This window comes from Pongo abelii, chromosome X (genome assembly GCF_028885655.2).
Source record: "Pongo abelii isolate AG06213 chromosome X, NHGRI_mPonAbe1-v2.0_pri, whole genome shotgun sequence".
In the NCBI taxonomy this organism is placed as follows: Eukaryota; Metazoa; Chordata; class Mammalia; order Primates; family Hominidae; genus Pongo; species Pongo abelii.
The window spans coordinates 11138619-11151259 of NC_072008.2; the positions used below are offsets into that span (position 1 = coordinate 11138619).

General features: G+C 42.9%; 2 protein-coding genes across 4 annotated transcripts in view; one reads left to right on the top strand and one right to left on the bottom strand.

The window, feature by feature from the left end:
• Window positions 1–485, bottom strand: part of MID1 (midline 1) — a 654743-nt gene extending 654258 nt beyond the window's left edge. Inside the window, exon 1 of the mRNA XM_063721012.1 lies at window positions 221–485. The gene's annotated coding sequence lies outside the window, so the exon portion shown is untranslated. The remainder of the gene's footprint in view (window positions 1–220) is intronic.
• Window positions 486–616: 131 nt separating this feature from the next.
• HCCS (holocytochrome c synthase (cytochrome c heme-lyase)) lies at window positions 617–12372 on the top strand. 3 transcript variants are annotated; one of them, XM_002831377.5, is made up of 7 exons: window positions 617–855; window positions 1351–1492; window positions 4151–4302; window positions 6573–6721; window positions 7808–7927; window positions 10195–10281; window positions 10899–12372. In XM_002831377.5, the coding sequence occupies exons 2-7, from the start codon at window positions 1393–1395 to the stop codon at window positions 11095–11097; spliced, it is 807 nt and encodes a 268-aa protein (XP_002831423.1). In that variant the 5' UTR covers window positions 617–855; window positions 1351–1392; the 3' UTR covers window positions 11098–12372. The 3 variants fall into 3 exon arrangements, with proteins under 3 accessions (XP_002831423.1, XP_002831421.1, XP_002831422.1); XM_002831375.6 differs by having other exon boundaries at window positions 617–760; XM_002831376.6 differs by having other exon boundaries at window positions 632–797.
• Window positions 12373–12641: the final 269 nt, after the last annotated feature.

Sequence of the window (12641 nt, forward strand, 5' to 3'; positions counted from 1 at the left end):
ACTTTAAGTAACAAGATCAAATTACCTTAATTTCAAAGTAGTGGATGGATGATATTTTGAGACAGGCACAACAACCATATGTGACATAATTTATCTGTAATGTTTATTAGTGCCACATACAGCTAATAGTACTAGGATTTGTTACCTACATCCCTGATGGAAGAAAAGGCTAAATTTCTGTTGGAGGTAAATGAAAATATAGACATTCAAAATCACATACCCAGTTAAGAAGAACTTAGCAGCCAGAACACTGTCTTGTTCACTTTTGGATCTCCACCACCAAAGTTATGGGCACCTACCAACGTTTCTTGAATCATTGCTACAATTAAAACCGATGGGATAAGATTTTTTAAAAAAACAGAAATTTAAAAACTCCTCCAAAGCACTCCCTCTGCCGCATAAAGCATACATAGTAGAGCTCTTCACCCTAGGGAAGCCTCTGGACCAGACAACCTTCCCTGCCACCGCCGGCATTTTGAAAAAGGCTCCTGGCCTGGAGGGGCGGGCCCAGAGAGCGGCCCCCGCAGCGGTTACAGGCCGAGGCGAGGAGGGGACGGAAGCCGCTCTCCGTGATTGACGGAAAATATTACTCTTCAGCCCGCCTCCCGCGTGCCCGGAAGTCCCGCCTTCTAAAAAGGAAGTAGGGGTGCGTGAGAACGCCGGCGGTGACCGCGGCCACAGCAGTGACCGAGCGAGAGGAAGGCGGCGGCGGCGGCGGGAAGTCATTGCTGCTCTGGGTTCGGGTTGGCGACTGAAGGCGGTACCGGCCTCCCGGAACAGCCCGGGGGAGGGCTTAGGTGCAGAAGGGCAGGCTGGCCGCGGCCGGTTTGGTCTGGGGACCGCGGGCTGGAGCAGGTGGGCAAGCGCCGGGACGGTGTGGGGAAGATACTTGGCAGCTCCTCGACCTCTGGTGTCCCTTAGTTTCTTCGAATTCCTATTCATGCGCCGTACCCTTCCCGGACCCCAGCCCCTCGCTAAGGCTCTGGGGATGGGGGTCAAGTCTAGGCTCAATGGGCCTCCCCTCCTCCACCCGGGTCACCACTCCTAGGAAACCCTCGCCCCACCCCCGCCTCAGGCCTGTACCTCCTGGCTCTGACGTGGTTTCTCAGCGACTGCCTCACCTCAGTCCCAAAATCCTCACTGCCTTAGATACGTGCCCCCAGAGGTTGGCCTAGGTTTCACTGTATTTCCCTAAGGGGGCGATATATTAAAGCTGTCCTTCGAAGTTAGTACCCTGCCTGGTAGATGCCCATGGGATGACAAAGAGGAGGAACAAGGGTTGACCAGATTAGGACTAACGAGAGAATAGTCTGAGTCCAGAGACATTAATCTGTCTCTTTGTTTTGGCAGGTGGAAATTTAAAATTGTTTGGAGTCAACACTGTTTCCAACCATGGGTTTGTCTCCATCTGCTCCTGCTGTTGCAGTTCAGGCCTCAAATGCTTCAGCGTCCCCACCTTCAGGATGCCCGATGCATGAAGGGAAAATGAAAGGTAATGGGCCCTTTGCCTAGAAAATAAAAACAAAAGATAATTCACAGCTGGGCGCGGTGGTTCACGCCTGTGACAGCACTTTGGGAGGCCGAGGTGGGTGGATTGCTTGAGCTCAGGAGTTCGAGACCAGCCTGGGCAACATGGCAAAAACCTCCCTCTACAAAAAATTACAAACATTAGCCAGACGTGGTGGTGGGTGCTCGTAGTACCAGCGACTTTGGAGGTTGAGGTGGGCAGGATCGCCTGGGAGGCCGAGGTTGCAGTGAGCCAAGATTGTGCCACTGCACTCCGGCCTGGGTGACAGAGTGAGACTGTGTCTTAAAAAAACTCTTGAAAGGCTCTAAAGGAAGAGGCAGTGTAGTATGCTGCTGAGGCTGGTAGGCATGGGAGTCAGGCACCCTGGGTCTGGTCCTTATTTTGCGTCTTATTGAGGTTTGTGACTCTAAACAAGTTAACTCTGTTAGCCTCAGTCTGTCATCTGTAAGATGAAGATATAATAATGATTCACAGGCCTGTCATGATGATTGAGATAGTACATGAGAACGTAGTGAGTACTCTAAACCAGCCCCAACTTCCCAGAGTTTACTTGTGCCTATGTCAGTGGTTCTTAACTGGAGGGGGGCAATCCCCCCTTCCCACAGGGGACATTTGCCAACATCTGGAGGCATTTTTGGTTGTCACAACTGAGAGGAAAGTGAATAGAGGGCAGGAGTGCTCCTAAACATCCTACAATGTACAGAACAGCCCCCCAACAAAGAATCAGCTGGCCCCAAATATCAAGAGGGCCAAGGTTGAGAAACCTTAGTCTAGATCTAGCTGTCTTAATAAATAACCTTTGCTCGTATAGCCATTTCAGTATTCTCATATATAAAAGTAAGCCATCACCTAACGGGCTTGCTGTCCATTCTTTAGATAAGAAAATGAAAATAGAAAAGCTGTCTTTCATTTTTAATTCATTCATGTCTACTTTAGATTGTTCACATTAAAGCGTGGCTTGAATCAGTAAGTCGTGAAGGGCAGAAGCAACATGGTGTGCTTACTGAGTACTAATGCTGCGCTGTTATTCATTTCTTCAGTCAGCCAGCCTATTCTGAGAGGTCACTGCCCATTCTGTACCAAGCACTGCTGGATTTTGTTTGTTTCTGCACAAGAGAATAACATCATACAAAATGGAGCTTTGCCTGATGGAGCTTACATTCTCATCTTCATAAGCTATGTGGTCAGTTTTCTCCCTATTTTATAGTCAAGGAAACTAAGACTTGGAGTAACTGATGCTCCAAGTCACATAGTAAGTGGCAAAGCCAGCAAAAGTTCTGTGACCTTGGACAAGGACAGACAGTGTTCTGGGGTTTCTTTGTACAGGAAGAATTGAGACAGATCAGCCAAAGCAGGTGTGCTCCTGTTCTGAGTGTCCTCAGGGAGATCCTAGAACCCTTACTTTGGTTTTATTTCATTTGCCGTATATCTTGGAGAGCTGCCAGACTTACTACATTAATAAATGTGGGTGTCTATAGGAGATCGAAGGGGCTACAGGTTATATGACGTGAAAAGTTGAAATGTTATTTTCTTTGTAACACCCAGCTGGGATCTATGACTTGGAAAGGATTGGTGCTTTCAGTGGTAGAGAGGAAAGGCATAGCAAGTCTTCCTTCACCCCTAAAGTGGGCAATGGCACAGGGCACCAGGAAATGAGGGCTTGGGAGGAGAAGTGCAGGGAAGTTTGCTTTCACTAAAGCAAACTCAGCTTTTTCATGTGTATTGCTGTAGTTGCTGCTGCTGCTGCTGCCTGAGGCCAAGATTGCATTACATGAGCAGTTGTCTTCTGTGTCGCAGCTCTCCAAGTGCCTGCTCATTCTCTGAACCAGTTTCCCAGTCCCCCACTAATTGTGATCAGCATCCTGGGTCTTTGGGCATAGTCCTTGCTATTGCTCATCTCATTAGGCTCAGACCTTCCCTCGTAATGGGCATCTTGATCCCGTATGCGTTGTGGAATATTTTCTTTATTGTCTACCTTTTCCTGTTAAACTCTTGCGATTGACTGATGGGAATAGGCTTTAGGCCACGTGGTTTTCCTGTGCCTTGTTTCAGTCTTGAGACAAAGCAGAGTGGCATTCAGATTTTTTTGCAATAGCCTCTGTGATGTCTCCTCTGTTCATTTTCCCCTCCCGTTCCTTGTACCTGAGATAATGCATCAGTAATGAAAGCCTGGATTGCAACTATGTCCTGATTGGGTCTGGGCTTCTCTGGAACTAGTGAATGGAAAGTCAAGGAGACCCTGTGAAATGTGGCTGGTCCCCACTTAGGTTCCTCTAACAGCTCCCCAGCTGCTCATCCAGCCAGGTTACTCAAACCATGGCACAGATAACACATGCTCTTGCAACTGCCAAGGTTTTTTGGCTTATTTTTGCTGGGGGTGTGACACAATTAGAGAATGTGTACTCATTTCTCTTTCAAAGGAAATGTAAATTTTAGAACCTTTTCATCTTTAGGATTTTGGAATGTTAGCTAGTTCAGTTCTTGGTAGATTTAAACAGAAGAAACCTGGCTTTTCCTGTGGTGGTAATCATTGGTCAGAAATTCAGCTCTTTGGTGCTCCAGTTGAGAGAGTTAGATGTCCTCCCTTCATGGTGACACCATTTTTATACTTGATTATTTCAGGCTGTCCAGTGAGTACAGAGCCATCTGGCCCAACCTGTGAGAAGAAAACATACTCTGTGCCTGCCCACCAGGAACGCGCCTATGAGTACGTGGAGTGTCCCATTAGGGGCACTGCGGCTGAGAATAAGGAGAACCTAGATCCTTCAAATCTGGTAATCCACACTCATCTTTTCTTTCTGGAGCTTTTTATGCAGGGTTGCTTGTACAGACTCCCAAGACAAGTTGCAAATGGCTAGGATGAATTCTTCTGTCCTTTGAAAACAGAGAGGTTAGATATTCCATCTACAGTGAAAATCTAGAACGTGTTAGTAAGTGTAGTTTCAGGGAGTGCCTGGGAAAAAAAACAGAGTGATTATGAGGAGCCAGCATAGTTGTACTGGGAAGAAGCCATACCAAATGAATATTTTCTTCTGGGACAGTTACTAGGTGGTACATGGGAAATTCTGTAAGAACCATAGCTAGAGTTAGTTAAGGTATTTTTGGTCTGGGGAAACTTTGTAGACACATTACATGATTGGGGAACTTCTTCAGGTACAATAGGGTGCCAACCTGCCCGAGTCACTAGGGTGGTTCACTGTCATGTGACTGCCAGCAAATTTAATGCCTTTGAGAAGTGAGGGCAAGGTTGATGTGACATCACTACATTTTGTGATAGCATCAGAAATTGTGGTCTAAAGTATGGAATCATGTTTTAAAGGGAGGCTCAGGCATATACCTTAGAGGGCCACGGGATTATCAAGAATAGAAATTTTAGCGAACCAGACAGCATGTAAAGAAACTAGAAATATTTAGTCTGGAAAAGAAAGGGCGTGGGGGATACAATAGCAGCGTCCACCTCAGGAATCAACAAACTATGGCCCACTGCCTGTTTTTGAAAATAAAGTTTTCAACAATGCACCAAGATTATCTTGCACATAGGCCTTCAAATATTTACACCAGAGGTCAATGGCAAACTGCTTCTGTAAAGGGCCAGGTAGTAAATATATTTGGTTCTGTGGGCCATAGGGTCTCTGTCACACTACCCAGTTCTGCTGCTGCTGCTTTCTCTGTAGCATGAAAGCAGCGACAGGCAGCATTATCCGAAGCCCCTGGCAGACCACTGGCCTAGATGATCTCTAATAGGTGAGTGGTTCAGAACATGGGCCTTTTGGAATCTTAGAGACCTAGACACTTACCCCATGGGATCATGATATGTAGTGAGAATGTGAATAACAGCTAACTTTTCTTGTGGTCACTTTTTAAAAATTTTTTATTCAAGGCTAGGCAACTGAAGCAGTGGGAGAGGAGAAGGAACAAAGAAATCTGTAGCTGGTTGTGATCAATTAGTCGTAAACACTGCTGTACTCAGACCAGCCTCTTTTGGTCACTTTTCCAGCATTTAAGCTAAGCACCCTACATTCTCGCCTTTAATCCTCATAACAACTCTGTGCAGCCAGTATTCTTAGTGTCCCCATTTCAGAGCTAAAGATACTGACAGTGAAGGAGTCATTCATCCCACATCACCAGCTAGGAAATGGCAGAGCCAAAACTGAATCCTTATCCACCTCAGACCGTGTTCTTAAACACACTGTGGTGATAATGCAGGTAGAATATTCTGCAGTGCCTACTACACATAGCCCTTCCTGCTGTCGGTATTCTAACTGAGGACCTTGTTGTGATGGAGACTTTTAATTAATGTTTACTAGGAAATCCTTTATACTTCTAACACAGAAAGTTCAAGGCCAGTCATTCCCAACCTTGGGTGATTTTGCCCCTCAGGCAAATATCCTGGTAAACATCCTGCAGTGCTTAGACCACCATAACTAAAAATTGTCCAGCTCCAAATGTCAATAGTGCCACGGATGAGAGACCCTGGCTAAGGCTAAGTGCTAGCATAACAGTATTGGTGACCCACATGTCTGGGAGAAGGGATTCTTCGCACCTTCTGACCTTGCAGCGTTGAGATGCAAAGACTCATCTGTAGTATATTTTGCCTAAGGGATGAAGCATAAGCAGAAACCTAAAAAATCTGAGAATATTTTTTTAAAAAAGCAGTGCTGTACATGTATGCTATGAGAGTTTTCCCCAGAGAATGAATAGTCATTTTTGAAAAGCTTGTCATAAGGTTTTTAGAAATGCCCGAAGATCGTGGCATTAGTTTCTACTTCTTATTCCTTGGTGACATTACTTCTAAATTTGTTCAAAGGAGAAAGAGGCCAAAAATTTAACCACAGTGTTTACCATATTTGAGAACTTAATCAATGAAGAAACACAACTTCAGTAATGTGACTCTTCAAATTATCTGAGAAGTCTGAAATTTTGATGTCACTGATTTAATAAGTAATCTGTGCTTTTTGTGTGATGTATTGCTTTCCAGGAAGTAGTTAATTATATTGCCTTTTACTTTATATCCTATAAAAGCAAATCTGTTTATTTTATTTAGATGCCACCACCCAATCAAACACCAGCTCCAGATCAGCCATTTGCATTGTCTACTGTCAGAGAAGAGTCATCCATTCCGAGAGCAGATTCAGAGAAAAAGTGGGTTTACCCGTCCGAGCAGATGTTCTGGAATGCAATGTTAAAGAAAGGGTGAGTGAACATATTATTTAAGATAAAAATTTCTTGTCAGAATATCCAAGAGTTATATGCTAAAGAGATTTTTTACCTTCAAAACAATATAGTACATTTTTATGTATTAATCAGTTTATAATCACCTGATTTTTTCACACCTGTCAGAATGTAAGTGCAAGACCAGTGTATTAAATCAGGGTTCTCAAGAGAAACAGAACCAATAGGATATGTGTAGGGGGGCAGGAGACAAGGAAGGCAGGAAGATATTTATTGTAGGGAATTGACTTACACAATTATATAAAGCTGAGGAGTCCCAAGATCTGTAGTCAGCAAGCTGGAGACCCAGGAGAGTCAATGGCACACTTCTGGTCTGAAAGCCAGCGGTCTCAAGATGCAAGAAGAACTGATGTTTCAGTTTAAGTCCAAAGGCAGGAAAAGTCCAATGTCCCAGCTCAAGCAGTCATGCAGAAGGCCTTCCCTCTTACTCATGGAAGGGTCAGCCTTTTTGTCATTCAGGTTTGCAACTGATCAGATGTGACCCACCCACACGGAGTAGGGAGGGCAGTCTGCTTCACTTAGCCTACTGATTAGAATGTTACTTACATTCAAAAACACCCTGACAGACAACACCCAGCATAATGTTTGACCAAATGTCTGGGCATCCTGTGGCATAGTCAGGTTGACACATAAAATTAACCATCACAGCTAGTAATAGGTTTTTTAAAAAACTGAAAACACTATTAGATAAAATGTTTAGAAAAAGTTAGGGGATCATTGATCAGTGGTACTGTCTGAACAAATGTCACCTTAAAAATAGATGATTCTGTAAGTCTGGTTTACTGTGACTCAGTAAAATGAGACTAAGGTGAACCTTTTATATTTGTTTTTAATGCTTCTGTAGTAGCTTTGGATTTATAGTGCTGCTCCATGATCATGGGTAAATCTTGAAAATGAGCCTTAGATCTGTTAAATTCAAAGAAAATGAGCATTCTTAGTTCTTTCTCAAAGGGGAATGTTGAATAAATCATCTTATGAAAATATGTGGATTAGCTTTATGGCATTATCAGGAACAGTTGTCAAATTTTAGCAAATGTTCTTTCCTAGGTGGAAGTGGAAGGATGAGGATATCAGTCAGAAGGATATGTATAATATCATTAGAATTCACAATCAGAATAACGAGCAGGCTTGGAAGGAGATTTTGAAGTGGGAAGCCCTTCATGCTGCGTAAGTATGTTTGAGATCTTAAATCTTTCAAGCATCTTTCTTATTTCATATCAGCTTTCTAGAGTTTTAACATTCAAATCATTTGTTCTAATAAAACATTTTATGTAGCAGGCATGGCTCAGTGACAGTTGTTGCATGACAGGCCACCCTTCTTAGTTGAAAAATAGCAACCATTTTATTAGGCTTGTGGATTCAGTGGGTCTGGGTACGCCAAGGACAGGGCAAGGATGGCTTGTCTCTGTTCCTTGATGTCTGGGGCCTCAGCTGCGAAGACTCAGTGGTCAGGATGGCTTCCGAGCCATGGGCTAGAGTCTTCTGACGGCCTGCTCGTTTACTCCTCTGGCGAGTGGTCATGGCCTCTGAATATGGCTGTTTCAGCTTCGTCATATGGTGGCTAGGTTCCAATAGCTAGAGTTCCAAAAACATCTCTATCTCCTTTTCTGACCCAGCCTGGGAAGTCCCAAAGTGTCAGGAGCCTGCCCAGATTCAAGGGGAGGGGACAGAGACCCTGCCTCTCAGCAGAAGGAGCATTACAGCCCTTTGAAAGCAGAGCATGTGGGAAGGGAGATGCTAAAATGCCATCTGCCCCAAGGGAGGTGGGAGAGACATTTTTGTTCCCTCAATAGCATTTATTGAATCCCCATTAGGACTAAACACAAAGAGATGTCTTAACTCAGAGCCCTTTTTCTCAAGGAGAATAGGTAAATGCAGCTGTGTGTGTTAAAGGAGACAGGACTTCAGTCTGTTGAGAGTAGTGGTTCTCACACTGGAGCGTGCATCAGGATCATGGGGAAGGTTTGTTAAAACCCAGCATGCTGGGTCCCACCCGCAGGATGTCAGACTTAGTCTGTTTCGGGTGGTGCCTAGACTGGGTGTATCTAGAGCACTGCATATGCTGCTGGTTTGAGCCAGATTATGTCATAAACAGTGGTTTTAAATTCATTGCACAATGTGATTAATTAATTTCTTGGCTAAAGTCCACTTAATGATTTTTTAAGGTGTTTTGTTTGTTTTTAATATTTGCACTCTGAAGTTCATTGGTTGCACTCCCTGGCTGTCACAGGCTGGGCCTCACACGTGAGAGGGGAACAACTGCAACCATGTTGCCCTCAGTAATCTCTGGCCTGAGAGGAGCCACAAGTGTTTGCAGTGACCTACTTTGAAAGTGTGTTCTAATTAAGACCACCTGCTAATTACTTGTGTGATTATGGAGCAAAGAGAAGAGAGAAAAGGGAATTTCAGTTTGTCAGTTTCAATTCCGTCTCCAGTTATTTTCTGTCAAAATTAAGTAGACCATTTAAAAACTCATGCTATGATCTCCAGAAGAAAGTTTTGCCTAGATTGAGTTTACCTTTTTGCCTGTGACCCTCTTGAGAAGAGATGTTAAGGAGAGGAGTAGTTCCTAAAAGGAGAAGAAAAGTAACTCATAAGTCCTCAAATAGAAGTCCTTTATACTTTGGAAATTTTTCTCCCTCCCACTTACTTAGACACCTATCTTGTTATCCATGGGAGCAGCTAACAATATAGGTGGCCTCCTGACTTGGCCACCACTCCCTCTGTCTCGGTAACAGCCGTCTGTCTAGCCTGTAGGTGGGCTGTGAACTCCACGAGGACAGGGCTCAGAGGGTCTTGTTGGCACTGCTATACCCTGGTGCCCACAGAGGGCTGGCACCTAGAGAGTCCTCAGCAGGGGTCTGCGGATAGAGAGAGTGCGTTTGCCAGCTAGGACTCTGCCACCCCTCATCTTATGTGCAGTTATTAAGGAGCTGGTCCAACATTAATTACAATCCATTTCTAGGGATTAATCCATCATTTTCTTTTCTTCATAAAGGCTGTTCGTTGGTTTGAAATGAAAGAAGAGTATAGGATTTTCTTGTTTGTCTGAAAAACCCCAGCTGCTGTGCCAAAAAGAAGCATGATGTACAATACTTGAGGCTGTTTCTTTCGTTTTTTTTTTTTTTTTTAATGTGCCTTTCCTCCTCCACCAAATGGAAAGGCCCTGTTTCCTGACTCCTGCGAAGTGCAGTGTAGATATCCAGAAGGAAGGGGAGGCAATGGAACGCACCCAGTCCAGAAGGAAAGAGGAACATTTTTAACAAATAGGCACTTGTTGTTTGAATTATTTTAGAACTTACCTTTCTCTGTAAATGTTATATTATGTGAAATGTATACAGAAAAAAAATGGATATTACTAAAAAATTAGAACATCATCTTTGTCAAAGAAAAGAAAATATTTTAACAGACTTTTCTTATTTGGGGAATTCTAGAGAGTGTCCTTGTGGTCCATCATTGATCCGGTTCGGAGGGAAAGCAAAAGAGTATTCACCAAGGGCACGAATTCGTTCTTGGATGGGGTGAGTGTCAGCGCAGAAGTGTTGTTTCACCATCTTCAGGTCAGGGTCAACTTTCTCTTCACACCAAAACCAGTCTAAGAATTGCAGTGCCATCTTGCAAAACTTAATGCATATTCAACTGTAGATGTCTTTCTCTCCCTGAGGTTTGCCCATTAATGGGCAGATTTATTAGGGTGTAGTACATTGCTTCCTATTTATCATAGGGTTGAATGGAGTTATTGTCCATGTTCTTGGATCTGCCCTCTTACTCTTCCCATGATCTGTGTCTTTGAGTTTATGCACTTAGCCATCCTCCCTTTCTTTTCTGGCATACTTGCGATTTTTTGCTCACACCTGCATTTCTGCAGTATCTCAGCTGACCTCCCTGGCTTAGGTCTCTTCCCCATTGACCTTATTCCTTTGTAGACAGATGAGCTGTCATCTGATATGGACTTATCACAGTTCTTCAGTGCCATCTTCCCTTAGTGCTGTTCACTGTGTGATTCTTCAGGTCTGACTTCCCCAGTTAGGTGTTTGGGAGCAGGTGTTTGCATGTGCTTCTTGAGCTTTCTCATGGCTTAAACTGGGACTAAATGTATTGCAGCATTTTAACACTCAGTGGCATGTTTTTATTCCAGGTATGAGTTGCCTTTTGATAGGCACGATTGGATCGTAAACCGTTGCGGGACAGAAGTTAGATATGTGATTGATTATTATGATGGTGGTGAAGTCAACAAGGACTACCAGTTCACCATCCTGGATGTCCGTCCTGCCTTAGATTCACTTTCGGCAGTATGGGACAGAATGAAAGTCGCTTGGTGGCGTTGGACCTCGTAAAGCACTGTTTGAGATGGAAAAATATAAACTATTTTTTTCTGAGAGATACATTAAACTATTTTCCCCAAATTGAATTGCACTCATGATGTAATGGGAACTTCAAGTGGGTAATCACACTTTTTCCTTCACTTAACGAAGGATACTATGCACTGTTCACTTTTGAGTTGTGTTGTACCTTGCGGTTTATAGCAGATCATTTTGTTTTCTTCCTACTTAGCTTAAGTGGGAAGCAGTCTCTCAGTTTTTCCTTTACCTGCAGTATTGCCTGTGTATTTCATCTCCAAAAGCCTGAACAACCTCTGAAAAAGAGCTTCTAAAAAGTGATGAAAGTTGCTTTTTTTTCTTACTATTTTCTCAGGAATACTCCAGAGATGTAAAGCCTGAGAGTCCGTGGTGATGCTCAAGAGCTTTCATCTGGCCAAATATTTTAACTAAAACTGTTCATTATAAATAAGAGGTGATTATACCTTTTTTAAAAAAGTTACCATTATTTCTAAAGCCCCTATGGTATGATTGTGACCTTTAACAAAATGCAAAGGTATACACTGGAAAGATACTCAGCAAAATTCTCTCCAAATTCTGATTTATATGAATTTCTTGGACTGGATAGAGTACTTTCAACTATACCTTCCTTTGGAACATACCTTTTAAAAAATGTTCCCTTTAAATCCTGTTATTCTAATATGTAACTCTGCTCCCAACAAACAGGTCTCCTCATTGTCCTTGGCATTTGACAAGTTATCCCAACTTCGAATGTCGTTGCTTCCTTTGCTGGCAGCCTCCACCCTTCCCTGCATCAGTCGGCCTAATCCAAACCTTGAAAGCCTGGCTTAAGTCCCAGTATCAGTGATGGTCCCCCTCAAAAACATGATTTTATATTTGGCTGAGTGTTAAAATTCACAAGATGAGCATTTTTTTCCCAGATGGAGAACGCTTCAACTCAGTCTAGATTTTTTTTGTTTGTTTTAAGGAAGCTCTAAGTTTGCCATTGAAACTTTTTGTACCAGTAATCCATAAACTGGTTGTTCTATTTATAGCAGCATGTTACAAATGACTGCTTTTTTTTTTTAACTGTCTATACTATTAAATCCTTTAATTTATCCTGAATGCTGTAGTGTTAAATTAGTGGATGAAATTGGCAGTCTGTGGGTGATTAATTTGGTATGGATTTGTCAGTTTTGTGTGGAGTTTAAGAAATACAACAGCCTTAAACTCTACATTTCAAAATACTTGTATATTTTAAAATAAAGCTGATTAGTTCACAGGTTTTGAAAATTTTTTGGAGTAATTTTATACTAAACGATTGTTTCTTCAGACATATTATCTTTATAAAACCAATGCTTTATAGTAGAATGATTTATAATCCAGCACACATATGTTTATTGCAGCACTGTTCACAGTAGCAAAGACTTGGAACCAACCCAAATGCCCATCAATGATAGACTAGATAAAGAAAATGTGGCACATATATACTACAGAATACTATGCAGCCACAAAAAGGATGAGTTCATGTCCTTTGCAGGGACATGGATGAAGCTGGAAAC

Bases quoted from the DNA above. Each gene is read 5' to 3' on its own strand.
- HCCS (XM_002831377.5), top strand. From the start codon at position 1,393: ATGGGTTTGTCTCCATCTGCTCCTGCTGTTGCAGTTCAGGCCTCAAAT. The intron at 1,493-4,150 runs GTAATGGGCCCT...TGATTATTTCAG, and splicing joins GCATGAAGGGAAAATGAAAG to GCTGTCCAGTGAGTACAGAG. The intron at 6,722-7,807 runs GTGAGTGAACAT...GTTCTTTCCTAG, and splicing joins AATGCAATGTTAAAGAAAGG to GTGGAAGTGGAAGGATGAGG.